General features: G+C 36.9%; 1 protein-coding gene across 30 annotated transcripts in view; it reads left to right on the plus strand.

Moving 5' to 3' along the window:
• DLGAP2 (DLG associated protein 2) overlaps positions 1-22,341 on the plus strand; it is a 450,420-nt gene that overhangs the window by 404,521 nt on the left and 23,558 nt on the right. For all 30 annotated transcript variants that reach the window (XM_031504438.3, XM_085574578.1, XM_021551143.3 and 27 more), the window contains 3 exons: positions 10,198-10,547; positions 19,844-19,929; positions 21,159-21,574. In XM_031504438.3, coding sequence (XP_031360298.2) covers positions 10,198-10,547; positions 19,844-19,929; positions 21,159-21,574 — 852 coding nt within the window. The remainder of the gene's footprint in view (positions 1-10,197; positions 10,548-19,843; positions 19,930-21,158; positions 21,575-22,341) is intronic.

The following is a 22,341-nucleotide window of genomic DNA, read 5'->3' on the forward strand; positions in this document are numbered from 1 at the left end:
TACACACTGGAAGCCACAAATACCAGAGCAATCCCAACAGCACATTACTACTCCTCAAGGGCAACTGGAGGACATCCAGTGTTCTGGGAGATACTTAGTTTGAAGTGAGTAGCCTATCACTTGGCTTTCTGAGAATGAGAATAGCATATCAAGGACACATCAACGAGTCATGAATTTTATATGTATTTTTTTACCTTTTCGGACATTACTGTGTCCAGAAAAATACATGTATTTCCACTCTCTGTGTCAGTCATAAAGGTTCATCTCACATGGTGCATGTATCTACAATGTAGGTTTCAAAGACAATCACCATAATATGCAATTATAGTCATTGGATATCTATGTCCTTCATAACTTGTACCTGTTACAAAAGAAGTGGTCCTCTGGACATCCCTGTTTCTCTCTGTTGTCTATTAAAATAGTCTACAGTGATAGCATTGCATAGATAGCTAACTTCCATTAATTTTAGGTAAAAAGTAAAGCTATTCAAATTGCATTTTAGGATGAAAACTAAGGTTGAATTTGGGTCCCACTGAAAACAAGGATAACTGAGAGAACTTAAAAATCTGAGAGAACAAAACACAGCAGCATCATTTTTACACCTAATTGCAGGGATGGGAGCCTGCAAGTAGCTTTCTTAGTTTTGACTGGTTTTGACACTCATACTTACTCGATCTGCTTTCTGGGTAAAATGGTTATTGGATTTGACAAAATAGTGCATTCTGAGTTTGTGTCCAGACTTGTAATCTCTGGATTAAATTAATTGTTTAAAGGTACTAAACTGCATTTGTTTAAAATATTTAGTAATCACTTATGTTCTTTAATGTCAGATTATTATCATAATATACTGATAAAATTATGCAACATAAGTAAGCAAATTGTTTTTCTCATCCTACTTGTCTCAAAATTCCTTACTGTAAATTAAATAAAATTACAAGCTACACATAGTTACTGTAAGAAAGATAATATAAAATAAAAAAGAAAAACCAATTATAAGCCCACATAATATATTCATGAGGGGGTTTAGGAGGCTGATGGAAATTAATATAACTGAGTGAGAAGGATATGTGGGAGTTTGAGAAGAAATTTTACTGAAAAACATTTTCAATTTTTTTGTTATATTTCAGTATGAAAATAGTGGCACAAGAAGAGTGATTCTTAGTGCTTAGAATTTTTTATTGTCTTTGTCTCTTACTGTGTTGATGACAAATGCAATCTGTATTCCTGAAAAGCCACATATACATTTTGAAAATGAAATATAGTTAAAAGAACATTTTTCCTTCCTGTAATTGAAAAACTGAGATGGTGTTTTTTATGCAACTTCAGTATTTTAGAGGTACATAGGAACTGTTTAGAAGAGCAGTCCAGCTGTCAGCACTTTGCCATGTCATCTACAGGATGCTGGTTAGGCTATAATTTCTTGCTAATTAACTGATCTAAAATAGAGCTCTTTGTAACCAGTCCATCAACAATCTATGAGGTTTGTCTTGCCCACACCTCTGTTAATTTTAGCAAAGGCCTACAGTTTCTGATCTTGATGTCTTGTTTGATTTGCATTTCTGTTTTGAGACTAACATTAATTACACTGTCAAAACATATTTATCATTTATGTAACACAGAGCTGCCTACAGACTTAAGTTTTCTCAATATGGAGGTAACATCTTGCGCACTGAATTACTTGATTATAGTAATTTTTTTTATACATTTCTTCTCCAGGGAGACTGTAGCGGCTTCAGTTTTTTCCAAATTTAGTGGTCACATTTCCTCTTAATTGTTAGTTTCCAGTACAAAATCAGAGAGATGCACAGAATTAAAAGGATCTACTCTGTATATTGAGGCTAACCTATTGCACACACAGATTTACTTTCTTAAAAAAAAAAAAAAAAAAACCAAAAAACCACCTCATCCAGTAACTTTGCCTTGCCTGAATAAATTTTAATTGAGGTTATATGTCATACTAATTATTTCATTAGTTTTTAAAAGTGCTGCACAGATTTTGTTTATCAGAGATGTCAAAGACAGATGCTGGTTTTAAAAATAGGGTTTTTTATATGTAATTCATTTGGCAGCAGTGTTTCAGTGATGAGCTATTTTGAAAAACTCTTTTTAAAAGTTGTATATAGGAAACACAATTCTTGTTTGTGTCAATAATATGCTCAGCTCATATAATGATCCAGATCCTGAGATTATATGAATTTGACAGGTTCCACTGACTTCAATGTCAACATTTTCAATGGGATTAACAGCATGGTCTAATCTAGTACCTCAAACTGGTCATGTAATTAAAAAATTACAGAAATACAGAAGGTTTGCTTTTCATTCCTGTCCGGATTTATGAAGATACCTTGGCCAAAGCTGGTACTGGCTGCTACGTAGTAGCTTCAGCAGAAGGTTCAGGAAATTAGGTTTCAGTTCTTGCTGCAGGCTTATTCCATTCAGATGTGCTCTACCATCCAGCTCACAGGGGATGTGGAGCAGGGGAAATGAAGGTCCCACATTTCCAATGAACACTGGCAACAAAAGATAGGAGAGGTTATGTCCCAGTGCAAACCAGTGTGTCACAGGAGCAGAGCTTTTGGCTGGAGTTTTTCTCATCCCTTTGCATTTAACAGCCCCATAGAATCATTAAGTTGGGATAAAACCTCCAAGGTCATTGACTGAACCTTTGACTGAACACCACCATGTCAACTAAATCAAGTGCCAGGCCCACTTCTTTCTTGAACACTTCCAGAGATGGTAACTGTCAAAATTAGATGTCCTAATTTGAGCTAGTTGTCCTTGATTGTCTTTGTGGTTGACAGAGACAAGCATAGGATGATTCCTTTCCTGGTAAAATTCCTGGTAAAATAAGCATCTAAAATGGGCAAGAGTTGCCCCCAGAATTGCTTCTTTTTCTCACAGTAATTCTTAAAGTGATTGGACTACTAATTTAGACCTGGATGACTGGGTTTTTATCAGTGACTGATGTGAGGTGAGATGGATTCCCATGTATAGTTCCCAAAAACTGTCTTGAAAGTCTGATGTAATTCACTGTTACAAAATGGACCTACTTAAAATACTGGCACAGGATACATGCAATATTTTGCTCTCACAGACTATGCCAACGTGAGACTACCAATTAACATCTGACTTTAGGGTGTAACAAATTTCCAGGTTGACTTAATCACAAGATGTGTAAAATGATCCAACAGGAAAAAAGGTTGAAAAGTTATAGATTCATACTACTCAGACAATGCCTTCAGGTTTAAATAAAGTGCAGCCCATCCTATAAACTGTGCTGATAAAAATCATCTGGGTATAAGCAGTCTTTCAAAAAAAAAAAATCTCATAAAAATATCACGTTGATACTTTTATATCTTATATATATATAGATATAGCTCAGTGAGATATATATATCACTGTTTCTTACTGTTTAATCTCAGAAGGAAGAAACAGGGTCTTTTCACAGATAGCCAAACTTGAGACTCTCTCTCTAATGAGAAACTCTCTGGTCTCTTTACTGGCTAGGATTCATCATGGAGGCCTGAATGAGAAAAGGGACGAAGCAGAAAGATAGGTTAACAACTAAAGCATCTCTCTGATTATGTTAGAGAGAAATTTCTTCAGAATTTAATTAAAGGAGTTACCTTAATTAAAACCAAAATTAGCTCTTGAATTTCAATCTCTGTATGACAGTGGTAAGTTTTAATGACTACTTTTGCAAGGTTTGAATATCCTTACAATTAAAAAATTGCACCCTCAACTACCTTTAAAATGGAGAAGCTCTTGAACATGGAAAGCCCACAGAAATTACAGGCTCTTTCATCACCAGAGCAGCAAACAAAGGAGTGGACCTTTCCAGGGAGCAGCAAAGGAAAGGGCTGGAGAAGCCTGGGGTGTATGTATGTTTCCCTCGCCTGCCCTACACTCACATCCAGACAATATTTCAATTTAAGTACAAGTGAGTGTGTTAGAGGAGCACTCTGAAGAACTTGATTTATATTCAGATGCCTGTGTAGGGTCAGGTAATGGAACAAATCATTCTTTTTCTGTTCAGCCTGAGTACATACTGCTTCAGTACTGAAAGGAGAAAGTAGAGACTCCAGTCATCAGTGTAGGTTTTCGGGTAGTCACTGAGGGCACACATTGAAAACAGCAAGCTTGGATCCAAACAGACTGATTTACTAATTTACTTGGATCCAAACAGTCTGATTCAAGCTTTTTCTCATCATTCTAACAGATCAATTTTTCTTAATTAAATACCAGAGGCTATACATGTTAAAACTAAGCACTTTTAAATCTTTTTGTTATGACTGAACTTTAAAGCTATAATTGATTCAAGAAGGAAACACCTCACTAACATTTCAGAATTTGACTAAGAAAAGCAGATTATTTTGCACAATTACACTAGCATTTGACACTACAATCTCCTTTTAATTATGTTTGGAATCAGAGCTAGTGTAGATGGAAGATGAAAAGAGGCATATATAAAAAGATGTGTCCCAACACCCTCTCTTTTAAATGGGGACTTGTATTCTTATTTTTGAAATCCACGCCTTGTTAGAAAAATCATCAAATAATTAATTATTTCTGTGAGAAATAAAATCTATTTGTGTCTGTGATTTTTTTTTCTCAAAATTCACCTTTGATTTCTTAATATTCTTATAATTATCATAATTCTGTGTTTTGAGAAGTAACTGCTAGGCATCCATATGTATATTTTGATTTTAGGAGTAACTCAGAATTTCTAATGACCATGACAGAGAACAGTGAAGAGATTTCAAGGCATTTCAGGGACATGTTAGCTGGGACTTACAAAGCCTTTGGCTAAAACAGTATACACCAAAAGACTACTCCAAAAACTGCGTGCTCTTTTGATACATTATCAGATTTGATTGTCACCTTTCATTATGAAAAGGTCTCTTTTTCCTCTTCTGAAATAATTTCAGGGCTGGTGCTGACTTTCCCCACGCAAAGCTCCAGCCTGGGCATCTGCACTGTGTTTCTCCTGGTGCTGTGGCTCCTCAGAGGAGCCCGTGTGCCTTCAGCAACACGGCCCTGGGACCTCAGCCTCCAGGGCAGCTCCAAGCTCCCTGCAGAGTAATTATTCTCCTTCTGGAGAAACCTCCTTACAAAAGAGAAAATTCAGTTTACTCCTGCCACAGCCATTTCCTTTAATTGTGGTGCTTTCGTGTAAATTCATCACCCAGCTAACTTTGTGATCTCAGTCTAAATAATGTTATTTTGACTAAGTGCTTAATGGTTATATCCATTTGTAAAAACCCCTCAGGTGATTCTATCTTGCAAATGGACCAAAAGTGGTGATTTATTAAAAGACTGCCTTTTGAAAGGTGTTCTGAATGTCACCCACAGCCACTGTTATTTCATCAAATAGATCACATTTCTCTTACTTCATTGTGTCTGGAAAGGTCTATGGCTAACCTGAAGTAACAACTAAATTTAGTTATTTTAGTAATGTTATTTCTAGTGTAAACTTTGCTGACACTGAAATATGGCCTGAATAACTGACTTCTATGGCTGTATCAACAGTAACTTTTAGCAAGTTTAGACAAATACAGCATAGATTAAGTGGGATATTCTGCTTCCAGCTATATCAGTTAAACTGTTGCTTATGAATTATCAGGAAATCTTCCTTGTATTTATACTGTGTGTATCCAAACCACCAAATCACCAATTCTTCAGTGCTGCAATCACCTTCCTGGCTATTCTGCACTATTGCCATAGTGCTGGGTATTCTGCTTGTGACCGATGCTGCCTGGCCAGCATCACAGAGAACATAAAAAAATTAATGTGGTTTACAGAATAGGTCCTTTGTAGGCACCTCTGTGCCAAATTCAGCACTGGTAGGCAATCTTGTGTGTGTGTGAGGGTCTGGCACTTAGGATATCAATCCTTACAAAACGAATTTGACATTTTACACTTTTTCCTGACTGAAAAATTTCTGCATGTTATGCTTCATTGGTACTTTCTCATTTCTTCTGAACAATTTATACCTGGTTTGCATCATTTTTAAATATGGTCCACTATGAAGCAGCACAGAACCATTTTTTTTCTCTCCATTTCTCTAGACACCCTTCCTTAAAGGAAAATTTATTGGAGCCAATTGCACATATTTATGTTGAAGTGGGACAAGTACCTAAGCAGTTAATACTTTGATTTAAATAGATGTCTGAAAAACCCATATGGTTTGGAATTAGAACCATTTGTTTCCATTTTTGTAATATTTGATTGATTATTATAAGCTACTAGAGGCAGAAAAAACTAACTTTAAAAAATATTTTCCCACTTTATTAAATGAAGCAAAAAATAATTTCTAATTTTTATATCAAAATAGCCTTTGAATAAAATGGAAAATAAAATTTTAGTTTATTTTTCTAATTTATTCATAAAAAGACATGTCTTGTGCCATCTACTTTCTTTTTCTTTGCACTTCAGTGCAGCTATAAATTTTGCAAACTGATTAACAGCATTGCAGAGGCCTGTTGCTTTTACTTTTTCTTGAGCCTCATTTCTCAGCAAAAGGACTGGTGAGAGAAATATCAGGAATATTCAGGATATGCGCAGTAAGACCACTAAAAAATTAAAGAAATCAAAAAACTAAAGAATTCAGAAATCTTTGGTCAGCACTAGAAACAACAGGAGATTATCCTGGATTGATGTTTTATGTGTTCAAACATGGAGTGGGTCTCTGGCATTTGTTCAAGTGCACAATTTAAATCTGTCTGAAGCCATCCTGCACCAGCTCCACCCTCCTGGTGCTCTTTCACAGGCCTGCCTCATGCTGGGTCTCATCTCCTGCAGTTGTGCTGCCTCTGATGCTCAGCTTGGTCGTACCAAATACAAGAATTCTCCATCCTGGTCTGCTTGTTCCCAGTTTGATTTTCACCACCAGTGCCCTGTGGAGCTGTGGGGCACTGTCTTCAGCCTGTGCTCAGCACCCCAGGACTGCATTGCCCAGCACCAACCTTCTGTGGAGCCAGCAAACTCCTCCACAGCTCTGGAGTTTGCAGAATGATGACTAAAAAGGGGAAGAGATGAAGGAGTCCTGAAGAGGTTTTAAATGCTTGCTTTGGGTTAATAACTACTAAGGCAAATAAAATTTACAGAATAGAGAATGATACAAATGTGACAGGAATCCTGGTCCATCAGCATAAGCCGATGATAAATAAAAAGCTCATTTTCTATTAGGAGCAGGAAATGTTTCTTCCCATATATAATGTATTGCATTTACAATTGCCAGGACCAAGAACTAGACATGATAGAAAAGGGTTATTGTTGATACCAGGACTATTCCCAGATACCATTGTTAATGGAAACAATTTGCAAGTGACAAAAAGTTTCATGCTTCAGACCTTAATGCAATATTTATTTCTTAGCGATCAAAACACAAGCATGAACAATAAACTGTGTATTACTGTGTTACTTTCTCCTTTAACAAGACCCTAATATCTGTTATGTAGCTGTCCCTTAAGTCAGCAACACATGCCAAGTTATCCCATTTACTTCACTAGAGCCACTTGAGTGATTAAAGCAAATAGAATTTGGTAGCAAGATTTGACTCTCAAATGCAGGTCTCTAGCCTCTTGCTTGATTATGTTAGTCTCCAATTAGTCCCAGATTTTTGTCTCTGAACTGTTATTTCAGATACGAACTCTTTAACAGTGTGGAGATAGATTTTTTTATTCCCTACTCAATATTTGATCTCTGTGACTGTATAGGAATTAATTGAATCTCTTCCTGCCATATTTCACTGTAAACATGTAGCCAGTTTCTCACAAATTTCCAGTCTACTAGAAGTTTCATCTACTTGTTGAATACCTGTGGGATTTTTAATTTCTGTTTAGTGTTCGTGATCAAATGTTTGTCACAGCACTGCAATTACTCTAACACTTGGTGGCTTTAAATCATGTCATTCCACTGAAATAATCTGACTTTTTTTAGAATAAAGTATTCAATCCTAGGGAGAGAAAAAAAGAGGGGGGGAAGAAAAAAAGGCAAGAAATTGTTTTGGTTTTGCCACAGGGAGAATTTTTCTTTTTCAGAAATGTAAATGAAGTCAGCTAAGAAGGGTTGCAACAGCAGTTTAACATTTATATTCATTAGACAGCGAAGTGATCTGTTGCTCAAGTAGTAGGGATATACCTGCTTATGATGTTTCATTATCACATTAACCATATGTTTGATTATTCGCTGCTATTCTTTTACATTAAGACAGATGTAAAAAACAGTAAAGTAGTTATCACAGTGATAACCCATCTTATGTTACAGGCAAAATTGGCTTCCTGTGCTGGATATTTTTCGCCCTATTTCACCCCATTTTCTCTATAACATTTCCTAGCATGTTGATCACTTGCATGTACATTTGCAAAGTGGGGAAGCAGCATTATGGCAACTCTCTTAGTGGAAACAGTCTTCAGACCCACTGCTTGAGTTCATTAGACACTAGCTTAATTTCCAAGATTTACAGCCTCCCCCTTCTTCTGTGAACTTTCTGTACTCCCTAAAGCATCTGAAAAATATTGAGTTTTTTCTTTCTTCTTAATTGCTGCTTACAAAACTGACAGGAGATAAGATTAGTAATAGGACAACAAAATGGCACTTCAAAAAAAGCACAGTCCCAGATCTGAAGAGCATGTTTCACATGTTTTACGTGTTTCACATGTTTCACTCCGAGCAATTTAGGTCAGAGCAAGGCTCTAAATCTACCAGAATTGAGCAGCATCAATATTAATTCAAAATGTTATTTAAATGAAGGTTTTCTTTCCTAGCTCAGCCTTTCTCTCTTTTATGTATGATAATATTTTAATTTGTGATTATCAAGAGTCAACATTTAAGAGTCACTTTCTCTAGCCTTACAATTCACATAGGCTAGCCTGGTGATACAGGTTTAGCAGTCCAAAGTGTTAATTCCTAGACCAATTGCTTCATTCCATATAGCTGCAGCATAGCCTTATATTAAAAAAAAAAAAAAAAACAACTGGAGAGGGTGACTTCATTGCTCATCAACCCATACTGGTGTCAGGGGTAGAGAAACTCTTACAAAACCTTTTTTGGACTCAAGTAACCCCAACTCCAAGGTTACCTGAATTAACTGTTGCCATGTCAATCCACTAGTAACACCAGACAAAGGCAAACTTACTCCTGTAGCTACAAGAAGTGAATTGGACTTTGTTTCTCCATATAGGAAAAAAGAAAGATATACCACAATGCATTTTTTTATCAGTTGCTAATTTTATGAATTATGATTGTATGTGCTTTGGGGAAAATACTATTCCACAGCAGAAATACTCTTATTGGTACCAAAAAAAAAAAAAAAAAAAACACAAAAAAAAAAAAAAAAACAACGTGAAAAAGTGTATAGTGGGCTTAGACAATCAGAAAATTCAACTCTGTGATATTCATGATTAAATATTAATCTCTATGAAATTTTTTAAATTTTGTAAGGATGCAGTATTGGCACAGTTCTGCATCTGTAGAATTTTCTTGGATGTTTTGTTGAGCCTTATGCTGGAAGACAGAATCTATGTTAAGCCAGCCTCAGAACTGCTCTAAGTCTTAATAGCTTTGCATGCCTTAAATTTCCTTCTATTAACTGTATTGAAAAAAAAATTTAAATATATGCTTGCACAACTAAGTAGCCAACCTTGCCTAATTCCAACCAGTGTATCTGGAAGGATTTTAAAAGGTTATAGTGTAGCATACCATAAAGTAGAAGTTGTTGAATAATATTTTGTTCCAGTATATTTATGCTATTTTCATAGTATACTGTACCCATACAAAGCTTATCATTCAGATATTAAGAACGGGGGGGGGTGGGGGGGGGAATCTTCCTTTATTTCTTTTATGAGCTTTATCCCTTAATATCAGAAGCCTCAGTGTGCACTTACCCAGCACAAGTCTTAACATTCATATCCTTGCTAACTTTCTTTCATCTTCACTGTAATTTGGGACTCCCATTTCCACCCCTTCCTTCTCCCTTGTTAAAATAAAATGTTTCTGTGGATAGCCATCTGACTGTGTGACACTTTCAAATAATAGCAAGGTTCGTGAAGAGCACTACGCTACACCATCATAATTTTTAAGTAGCACAATTTTAGGGTGATTTCTGTTGTCAGGTTTCCATCAGATTAATCTTGATTTCTTGCTTTCCTTATTTTCTTTCTGCTTTTTTTTTTTTTCTTTTAATTCTTTCCATAGCTGTAACTTATACCAGTTACAAAAAAACACCACCACCAGTACCCCCTCGTACCACTTCCAAGCCACTGATCTCGGTGACAGCCCAGAGCAGCACAGAATCCACCCAGGACGCGTATCACGACAGCCGGACTCAGAGGATATCCCCGTGGCCGCAGGATGGGCGAGGGATGTACAACTCCACTGACAGCCTGGACAGCAACAAGGCCATGAACCTGGCCCTGGAGACAGCGGCCGCGCAGCGCCACGCGGCCGAGAGCCAGAGCGCCTCCATCCGCACCAGTGACAAGGCCATCCTCGTGACAAAGGCAGAGGAGTTCCTTAAGAGCCGCCGTTCCTCTATAGGGATCCAGGTAACCTAACAAACATCTGTCTTGCTTGTCTTCTTCCTGTAATCAGCACGGAGTGAGTCATTCAGCTTCACTTGCTCTAATAATCGAACAAACAACCCCTGGCTGCTTAGCAGTAATTGCAATTCACATCATGGCTGCGCAGAAAAGTCTTCGGCTAATACACTGTACCTGGGAGAAAGTGAATGAATAGATCTCTAGGGAGGTTACCTGTCATTAACACTTGATATGAAAATTATAGTGCAGAGCTACAGGTGAACAGCATGTTCATCTCCTTCCCTCCATGAATTAACAGTCCTTTTTATAGAATTTCACCAGCTTTAAAATGCTTTACTGCAGTTTTTCTGTTATATTTCTCTTTTGACCTTGGAAAACGAGTAAAGCCACTCAATCTTCAAGTATTCTACCTAAAAAGAGACCCTTGCCCTTTTAGTTGTGCTTGGAAGAAGGTACCAAAAAAGAGAAAGAAATGTTCTGCTGTAGATACAGCATAATTAGAGGTGGCAAGTAATAAAATAACATTAATAAACACAGTCTTTCAGCATTCTTCTGTTTGTCCATCAAAACCCACACTATTTATTTCACCTGACAAAATGTGTGTCACACTGTGGAAAGCTTAGTCAAGTTCTGTTGTTTCAGGCAAACGAAATTAGACAATTCCAAATGCAAATTCTGATTGCTTTTCCTTCTGCTAAATGGTAAGTACTAGATAGCTAGAAATGGTCATTTGTTCAAATCCTTAAGAAATACCAAGTAATAATAAAAATTGGAAAATTGAACTTGGCAAGAATGTGAAGTCCTTTGAGACAGGAGTGGAGGAAAATTTAGGCTTGTATTCTGTTGAATATTCCATTTTACATCACTGGCTTCACTTTTGCACTTACTTTTGCTAGATTAGCTATAGAGAAACTGACATTTATTTTGACATAGGTATTGTGCAGACAGCAACATTGGTCTTGAGAAGGTAATCATCTGTGTAAAAAAGCCCAGTGAGTGACTGTATGTTAGAAATATACAAGAATATAAAAGAAAGAATGTGCTTTTCTTAAAAAAGTAGTAATTGGATTTCCATTAATTTTATAATGTAGTCATAGAAAAGTGTTTGGGTTAAGCATGTCACTGCTGATTGAACTTTACAGGTTAACATTTTAGCATGCTGTAATTTCGGTGTTCCATAATGCATTAGACTAATGGGAAGGAATCAGCTTTGCCAGAAAGCTGTTTGTCCATTGCCTTGACATAAAAGTATTTTCTTCTGATTCTTTGGATGCAAAAAAGTAGTATTCAATTTAAGAACCATGGCAAAATATTCAGATGCCTACTTTTCAAATGTTTTTCAAAGTAATTAGTGTATCCCAAATTGTTCAGAGAAGGAGCTTAGGAGATAACATTGAAAAGTTCAAAGGAGCAGTGAAGAAATATTTGGTACCTCTTAGCTCCTAACCTAAGACTTACTATTCAGAAAGGAATAGTATCTAGTATTGTTCTTATCTCTCCTTTACAGCAGCTGTGCACAGCGGTATTTATCAATGTTGGTGTCTTGATTTGGTCAGTTGCTGGCCATATTCCAGCAATTGATTCTGGAACTTTGATTACATTGCTTGATCCTGTTTATAACTAGAGGTGATGACCAGTACTTTTCACTGGGCCCTGACCCTTCTTTATGTGTGCTGTGTTTAATCATATGTGCTTATAATCCACAAAAATACCCATTCATTGATTTCCTTGGGGGCAGCATATCTTCCATAGAAACTTGTCATCTGACACTTGGACAATAACAGTGGTCCTCAGATACACACATGGAGAAAAGCAAATGTGGTTTGCAACAGCAGGTCTTAGAAGGGTGAGCTGTTTATTATCTTTCAAAAAATACAAACTGCTTGGTTGTACTATTTGGCATGAGAAAAAGTTGAATTTTCAACAGTTGGCTGAGCACATTTTAGTTGTTTGGGATTTTTTTCAGCATTAAGTTTCAAACATCACATTAGTGAGAAAAATATATTTCTGCAGTATTTTTAAATAGGAAATACATTTTGTTATATTGCTATTGCCAAGTTTGCGCAGAATAAAAAAACAAGGTAGAATGTTCTTATTGCAAACTACACAAATAGCAATTCATGCCCTCAAAGTACAGTTGCAGTATTTAGTTTCTTTAAGACTTCTGTGTCAAAGTACCTTGGAAAAGGATGTTTTTAATTTGCATATTTCCTTGATTGACTAAATGACTTGTTTTTTCATTAGCATGCCATGCCAGGGCAATGCATTGAATTTGCATTTATTTGCATTAGTTAATTTGCTATCAGGATGGTTAATTTGTGCATTTTTTACTGTTCCACTTCTTTAACACATTGATGGGAGAATATTCGCCAAGAGAGCTTCATACAGGAGCAGAGAGCAACAAAGGTACAGAGTGACCAGTGGTACCACTGCAAGTGGAAATGCTATGAACCCACCCTAGGGCATCCATGTCTTTGAGATATATGATTTGTGTAGTGTACATAAAGAGAATAGAAGCCCTTTTGAAAGCCCTGGTATTCTAGGCATGTGCCAATAGGGTTGGTATTCACACGCACAGAGAACTCGAGCTCCCAGAGAAGCACTGGAGTTACTAGACATCTGTAAGGCCTGCCTGTAGAGACTGAGAACAGCACAGATACACTAATCCATCTCACCATGTGTTAGTCCTATCCCAGATGGAATTTTGAACAAAAAAATAAATACTTTGGAAATTAAGCTTTTTCAGAAAATAGCTGGAAGCTTTGGGGTTTTGTTTTGTGTGTGTGTGTGTGTGTTTTATTTTTTCCATTGGCATATATAAATCGAGACAAATATTGTCAGGCATGTCAATAGGCACTGGGAAAAAATGCTGACTTATAAATTCAAATGATTTTAAAATACTGATTTTGAGATTAAAAATTTATTCAGCAATTGAAAGAATACATGGATATAAAAAGACAAGACCTGTAATACTAATAGCTCTAAACCTCATATCTGTCTTACATCATGACAGCAAAAGACTAATCAAAGTATGTGAATTAAAATGGAGAGTAGAGATTGTCAAGAGTAAAATAAGCACTAAACAAGAACAAGGTTGTTGCTAAGATATTTTCCAGGATTTTCCTCTCTCTTGTGCACATCCGGGTATATATGCTAATGATTAACATTTCAAATCTGCTCTAGTTATAAACTATTTCATATTAAGAGCATTGGGAATGTGAAATATATCAGAAAACATGTCAAGGAATTCCTCCTATTTATTTCAAGTCTTCAAAACATTCAGTCCTTTGTTTCTTCTCTATTTAAAAGACTTCAAGGCTTCTCAAAATGAACAGAAACCCTGGAAACAAATGAGATGGAAACAAATATTCTAAGTGTGAAGGCTGATTCACGGTCATATTTTTGGAGACAAGCCCTAATTGTAGCATAGAGAATGGACTCAGTCATCTTCATTTATCATCAGAAGATCACGCTTCCAAATACCTAGTAGGCTTTTTATAATCTCCAAAATCTACACTGAACAAATCCTTCTTATAACTTAAAGGCTGTATCCAGGGAGATTTATGCAATACCTTACTTGCCCAAGTTTTTTGTAACAAAAGGAGATCTTCTGCATAATTTAATTATATATATGCATATATATATATATATATATATATAAAGTATTCATGTCACATAGTAAAGACGTTTTTCATTATATTCTGCACTCTCAAACTAGAATTTCCATTTAACACAAAGCATTTTGTACCAATAGGTTAAATGTAATTCAATAGGCACCTACATTTTCTTTGTACAGTTTAGGTTATACCATCTCTGTCAGTGCCCTACTTCAGTGTATACACAGCTATCAAAAGAAATATTTGCATTGATTGCACTGGTCTTTGGATCATAAATGATCCAAAGCTATAGAAGTAAGTATTGTTTATTCCCCTCCTAAAATGACTGTTAGACTGTGCTGTTAGACTGTGCTTTTGTGAGAAGAGTGTATGAAGTCCCTTGCCTGGAGAAGTCAGTGAATATTTGTTGCTTCAGAGCAATTTGCCACTCAGCATTAAATGCACCAAAAAAGTTATCAGTAACCTATACTGTGTCTCATATAAGCTTGACATAAATCCCATTTCTAAATCCTGGCTTGTATTTTTAGTAAAAAGTCCTTTCTTAAAAGATCAGAGGAAGTTTTCAAGCTGCTCCTTTTGATAATTAGCAGTTACTGTGCCATGCCACATATTTCAGTAGTCCAGATGTTCAGCCAGGAAGTAGCAGAGTGGCAAAATGCAGCTCCATGGTGAGACCCAAAAATCTCACGAGCATTAAAGTATAGGTTTATTTTGCCAGGTTTCTAAAAATTATTTTGAAATAGTGCATGTTTTTGGCATGCACTCTTTCAAAAAATCTTCAACTAGTTAAGGAAAGCAATAGCTGTTAGTACTGTAGCTTTATTTCAAGTGTTTTTCCTACTTTGAAGTCACTGCATACAAATAAGGTCTCCCCATACCTAAGAGTGGTTATCTGAATTCACAATTACATGTACTTGGTCTAGTGTCAAAAGTAGTGTTTTCTACTTTATTTTAGTCTTTTTATCACTCAGAAGTCTATGCAAAAGAGGAAGGGTAAATTATTTCCCTTCCTGTACATCATCAGAGAGATTGTTTATTAAACTGTAATTATAGAATAAATTGGTTACAGCAGTGAAAACCCATTGAGGGCAGTGAAGTCACATGGGAAGAGATAATGTAGCCTGAAGGACTCTTACTGCTAATGTTTATGAGAGTGAAGTGAAGTGAAAGCCAACAGGTTAAAATCTGTTTTCTTATGCATTGACTATATTAACTTCATGTCTACCTTTGAGACAGTATGCATAGAAGCTTTGACTGGAATTTTTAAGATGCTGCAATGTTCTTGCAGTTGCAGTGCTCATGTTTAAGAGCAGAGTAAGACTTTAACAGAGAAATAAAGATGGTTTTTAGAGTAGTTAAATATTATCTAAAAAGCATAGCAAATACTTTGAAAAAATAATTTAGTTCATGCATTCTTTGCTAGAATGGGTGCCTGTAAACATGCTAAGATTGATTATTACAAGCGAGTTACTTTCAATAGTAATTTGCATTTATTCACATAATTTTGTGTTCATATCATTTACTTGTGGATCCTTTACTACACTAACACTAACACTAACACTACAGTGTTAGTATCTGATACTTAGTTTTCAAATTTAGAGCTGTATCAGTCAACAGTGTCTGATCTCTGAGGATTGATATTATTGTCTGCTCCTTGTACTGACAGCAAGGAATGTGGAGGAGACAGTTATGTCTTTGTGAAAGGTAAGACATAGAATCACAGAATCATGGAATATTCTGAGTTGGAAGGGACTCACAAGGTTCATTGATAAAATAGAAATAATCTCAAGGTGCTCCATTACATTTGCTACTAATATATAAGCCTAGTGGACATAAGAATATATGACAACATTTTTCATAGCATAAAATACCAATTTTAAGAAACATTTGACTCTTCTTTTTCAATGAAAGAGGGAGCTGATTTACTATGTTAGATCGACTTCTTTCTTCTGCTTTTGATATGTCTGGCTATTTTTCCTTTCCTCTTTTGTGGGAGATTTCGTCATAAACATATAAAGATAAAATTCTTCACATTGTTTTGCTTTACTGAGACTGTAGGCCAATTTGAAAATATTAAGGCTTTTAGAACCCATGTAAATATTAAAAAAAAAATGAATCAAGGACTATAATAAGAGATTTAGTAAAATATATTTGAGTTTCAAGAGTCACACAATCAAACCAAATGTATTACTTTTTATCATCTGCTCATTTGAGTTGAACGTGGCCAATCGGATGAAAGAATTTCCTGCTGTTTTCTAGCAGGAGTCTTTATAATATCTGTCATACAGCAATGCAATTTGTTCATTTATTTTTCTTTATGATTGCAAATTACTGTCTTCTTTTCCACTTTTCCACTTGTCTTGATATTTGCCTCCATTTTACATTTTGTTGGTTGTTTCAATATTTGCAATGCTAGATTTTGCATGCACACACACACAAATTTGGCATTCTCCTGCTGTTACAAGACATAGTGAGAAAATGAAAGCATTAAAATATCAAGGCAATCATCAGGTCATTTATTTAGTGTCAGTCTTGGCAAGCTAGAGGACAGACAATTGGGCAAGAGTTTCTATCTAGAGATAAGTAATATAATTTTTATTTTGATACCTGGATCATCATTTTTCTGATATTTTTTTGGAATAACATTTTAGAGCATATTACTTAATTTGTGTCTGTGAATTCTAGGTATCAATTGCATATTGGGTAAATTACCCGGTATTATATCTCCAGGTAAAATATCAGTAAGAAAACACTTGAGAACAGACAGATAAAAAACTTTTTCTCAGTGTGTTGCATTGATAGAAAGATACCAGTCCATTCCAAATAAAGGTAAATCTGCCTCCACGTATCAGAAGCAGAGTTCAAAAGAAGACCTGCTATTTCTTACTAAACCAAACAATGTAGCTGGCAAAAACAGGTATGTTTGTGATATGCAATAATGAAGAAGGGTGTGTGTGCAAGTCTGCCTGCTTTGTTCCAGAAAAAATTGATGGACCGATTGATGTTCTCTGTAGGGGCCTTTCCTTGTTTATGTCTTTGGATCATCATGTTTCCAGCAACACTCTGTCTGAGCTGCTGAGCCATCTCTGTGGAAAGCAAAAGTCTATTCTGTGTTCCACTGGCTGTTGCTCACCTCCAGAGTGTTGCTAGCCATATGTTGCCCCCACAGCTATGATATTATTGACCCTCCTTACCCTATTTCTGTGTTCAGGAATCTGGTCTACCCCTCATACCTCAGGACTTACTCCCTAGATACCAAGGAGCACATTATATAACAATGGTCATCCTAAGAATATCACTCTTTCAAGGAAGTGAAGTTCATTGGAAAGGGCTGAAGGCAAAGACTGACATACGAGGAGATGTCAGCTTGGCTTCATCTCTCTGGCTTTGTCTCATGTGTTACCTGGTCACAATGTCCTGTCTTTCCGTGCTGAGCCATGTGAGTGAGCAGAAGGCCGTGATAAATCCTTTATTCCCATCTGCTAACTTTTTCAATCTGGCCACCCACAAACTTCTTTTCCCTTGTCAAACCTTAAGACTTGTAACCCTGTGGGGCCTGTGCCTACATCACTGACACCATCATCTGGAGTTGCAGTTCAGTCGAACAAGTCGAACTTGATTAACAAGTGGAAGCAATAAGAAATTATGATGGCCTTTTCCTTTGGACCCAGCCCAACAGAATAATAAAATAGAATTGAATTATGGAAGAGTTTGGGTTGGAAGGGACTTTAAAGATCATCTAATTACAACCCCCTTCCAAGGCCAGGAGCACCTTTCACTAGACCAGGGAGCTCAGGGTGCCATCCAATTTGGCCTCAAACACACTTCCAGGAAGGTATCCACAATTTTTCTGGGCAATCTGTTCCTAAATTATGTGATTTAACTCGGCCTGACTGGCTGCTTTGGGATGAACCCCAGTACCACAGCTCTCAGAAACAGTTTAGACTTTCTCATCTCTCCAATTGTTGTTATGGATTTTAATATCAAACAACATCCTCCAGAAAATGTTTCCCCTCCTCAGACATCATCTTCCTGCTAGCACTCCTACAGGTGCAACCAGGAGCCACAGTCTAAGCATTTTGTGTCTGCTCTTAATCACTACACAGTCACAGAATGGGTCGGCTTAGAAGAGACCACACTGGGTCATCTGGTCCAAACTCCCTGCTAAAACAGGATCATCCCAGAGCACACTGCACAGGAGTGTGTCCAGATGGTTCTTGAACATCCCCAGGAAAGGAGACTCCACAGACACTCTGAGCAATCTTGTGTGCTTGGTCACTCACACTGTAAAGGAGTTCTTCCTTGTATTCAGTTTCTGCCCATTGCCTCTTCTCTTATTGCTTGGCACCACTGAGAAAAGCTTGGAAATATTCTCTTGATACCCCCTCTTCAGATACCTGCATTTATAAGGTGTCTGGTGCTATACTGTGCAGCTCAAGCATGCCATTAACATTTACTATAGGATTCCTGCACTTGCTGTTCTGATTAACATCTCCAAGACTTACACACATGTAAATATGAACTTGTTGCCAACTGGAGCTCCCCTCCATTCACCTACATGTGAACATATGCTGAGCTACAGCTTAAAGATGGAAGGAGAAGTTATCAGCAACTCTCTTCCTCAAGAAGTATAGTCCACATAAGCAGTTATTTCCCACCCTCCTCCCACCCTGTCCTTGGATCCCTTCAGAAACCAGGTGGGGTTGGGACTGTGCAGCTGAGGCACAGCTACAAAGACCATCAGACTCTTTCCAGAGATGCCTGTGACTGCTGCAAGGGTAAAACTTTTCTTATCTTTATCATCAGATATATTCTTTGAATTCACACATGGAGTGGGCATATGGAAAACTGGTTGATAATATATTGTTTTTATTTAACAGCGAAAATATTATTCAAAAGGAAAAGTCAGTTCTACTCTTTTTCTTTTTTCCCTGCCTCTCCCTTGATTCAGTACAATTTGCATACTGCAGCACTTGCTCTGTTTGTGTCAAAGACTTGGGGGCGGTGTGGTGGTGGGGAGTGCTATATAAAATCCCACAGAAACTTGCAAACACAAGTCTCAGTCTTGAAGGAAACTACTGTGAATATATTTTGGTAAGTGTATTTCAGATGGGAATGCTATAAAAAGTGCATAAATTGTCTGCTTGATACAGCATTTTCAGGACTATGTTATTAAAAAAAGGTGAGATAGGGCATTCTGCTCTATCCCTCACATCGTTTAATGGCCTTCTATTTGTCAACATAGTTGTCAATAAAATTTCATTGCTCCATTTCTTTTTATCACTTGCAAGCTTATGGGGCTACTTGAGACTTTATTTTATTTTGTAAATCAAGGACTATAATGAGACTGGTTTATAATAATATAAAACAGAGTTGCCCTGTGGATTCCTCATTCTAAGAACAGCCCTTCCAGACCAAGCTTACTCCCTGATCCCACCAAACTGAGTAAGTGCTTCTGCTTGCATTTGAAATAGGGAATTACATAGCAGAAGAATTTGTGCAAAACTTTAATAAGAAACAGTCTGAAACAATACCAGACTGAATGCCTATTGCATTTATTTGACTGTGCTAGGTGTTTCTTAGCAGTAGGAGATGAAATATATAATTAATTTTGAATGGGTGTATGCAAAATTGTGCTGAGTTGTCAATGCTCACTCTGCAGATGTATCTTTTGTGTTGAATTAGGTGGAAACAGCAACAGATTCAGACACTGAAAGCAGAGGCCTACGGGAATACCACTCTGTTGGAATTCAAGTGGAAGATGAAAAACGGTAATTTAAACATGTTCAAAAACCTGTAGTCTTTCATAACACAACATGCATTTGTAAACAGATTTAATAAATAACATCTGACAGGTGCTGCCACTAAATAATCCCCAAAGCCAAATTTCTTATATGCATATTTATCATTTGCTAAAATTTGTGGAGATTACTTAGCAGTTGCTTCACATTTATCTAACTTTCCAGTTTTTAATTGGAGGGAAGGAAATTAAAGTATTAAATCGAAATAGTGGCTTAATATAATTATTGTCAGAACAAATACTAAGAGCTACGAATTGGAACAGTCTTCCTTCAATAGGACTCCTCATGCTGATTCAGGCTTTCCCAGTCCACAAAAGGAGACAAAATTCTTAGGATAGTCTCTTTATTCTAAACTGGAATCAGCTTTCTGATTTGTTCAGTCCTTCTCTAATTTTTTAAAGCTGCTGGCCCATGTACTGACCCACAGGTTAACCCTGGTAGGTACTCTTTGTCAAGTACTAGACCAGGACCATTATCTCATTTCACAGCAGCTGTCTGAGAGTATCGGGTTGCTAATTGCCTTTTGCCATCACTAGCTACAAATAATTTGAGACAATGGTCTCCAATGTGAAAAGATTTCACAAATAATCTTTGCTTCTCTATCTAACATTTTAACACAAAGTTTTTCTAAAATGTCATTATTCAGTGTCATATACCAGTGGAAAATCAACTTTTAATGGCCACCCTATAAGACCAAAAAAAAACCCTTAACTGACAGTCTTAAACATACTGATATTATCTTTCTTTTATTATAGGATTCTCGAAAGTCCTAACTGAGCAGTTTTTCAGATATTTCTACTTAAAATTCTGAACATTGGAAAATTTATATATATATATATACTTTACAGACTTCTATCAGGAAGTTCTAGTTTTGCTAGTTATTTCCAGTTTATTTAGTAATGACACATGTTATTTTGTAGTATGGGAACAAATCAATGTTTGCTTCCAGAGACAATTTAGATGATTGTCTTTTGTACCCTTGCTGAGATCAATGATTCCACTATGCATTTTGTTTTTCCTCTCTGTTGCTACTCACCATCTAATTTTAGTGAGATATACACCAAAAAAAAATGTTTAACATAAAGTCCAACGAGAGCAAAAACCATTCCTTCTCACTGAAACATTATTCTGTGCCTCTGTACCATCACATACATTATTTATATGTCTTAATATCTTTTCTTTCTTCCCCCTTCACCAAGACATGGACGATTCAAGCGCTCAAACAGTGTAACAGCAGCTGTCCAGGCTGACCTGGAACTGGAGGGTTTTCCAGGACACATCACCATGGAGGATAAGGGACTTCAATTTGGCTCGTCATTCCAGCAGCACTCAGAGCCCAGCACACCCACCCAATATAGTGCAGTGAGAACTGTACGGACACAGGGACTGTTCAGTTACAGAGAAGATTATAGGACCCCAGTTGACACCTCAAACCTTCCACCACCAGAACCCTGGCTGGAGCCAGCCATTGAGACAGTAGAGACTGGTCGAATGTCTCCTTGTCGACGGGACGGATCTTGGTTTATGAAGTTACTGCACACTGAAACTAAGAGAATGGAAGGATGGTGCAAAGAAATGGAAAGAGAAGCAGAAGAAAATGATCTTTCTGAAGAAAGTAAGAATTTCAGTATATTTTCAGTATACATATGACTGCTAAAATATGAAATTTTGGGATAAAGCTGTGAGCTGTGGTTTGTCCTCACTCATTCTGTAGGAGCAAGGAATCATAATACATAAGAACCCTGTCCTGTGGCTGGCTGCGCAAGATGGTGCTTCCCAGAGTATAGTTTTGTGGAAGTAGTTAAAGAGCCAACCCTAGAGTCCAGTGCAGGATCAAAGTCTGGAATTATATAGAGCTCATAGGGTGTAATAGGTCCATCCACAGCTCCAAATTTGCCACATTCTTCCCATTCACTTATATGGCTCCAGTGCTTGGCCCTTTGCCAGAGCACATGGCGGGGGGTCTTACATGGACATTGTTTTGCCCTTTTCCTGAAACCTGCGATTTTGCCTCTTAGTGAGCAGCCATCTTAAAAATGTTTCCATTCCTTTACAGGAATGGAACACTTCAGCCTATTGGAAATACAGAAACCATAGCAGGCAAAAACAGTTAAAGTACTTCTGCAGTTAGACAGGCATATACATTATTAGAAAATTCAGCCGCATTTTCTTATTACAATTTTGTCAAGAATCATTATTATTCTCTCATGTCCTGTGGACACCTTGAAAGGAGTGATGGGATAAAGTGAAAAATAATGTAGACTATTTTGGAACAAGATCCAAGACAGCGCTAATGATAGCAATATATCAAAGTGGTCCTAGGACTCAGTAGCCAGCTCCCTGTGATTCCCTTTGAGGTCAATTATACTTGTTCTTCAGGCT

The sequence above is a fragment of the Lonchura striata genome, chromosome 3 (genome assembly GCF_050655825.1).
Source record: "Lonchura striata isolate lonStrDom1 chromosome 3, ASM5065582v1, whole genome shotgun sequence".
Classification (NCBI taxonomy): domain Eukaryota; kingdom Metazoa; phylum Chordata; class Aves; order Passeriformes; family Estrildidae; genus Lonchura; species Lonchura striata.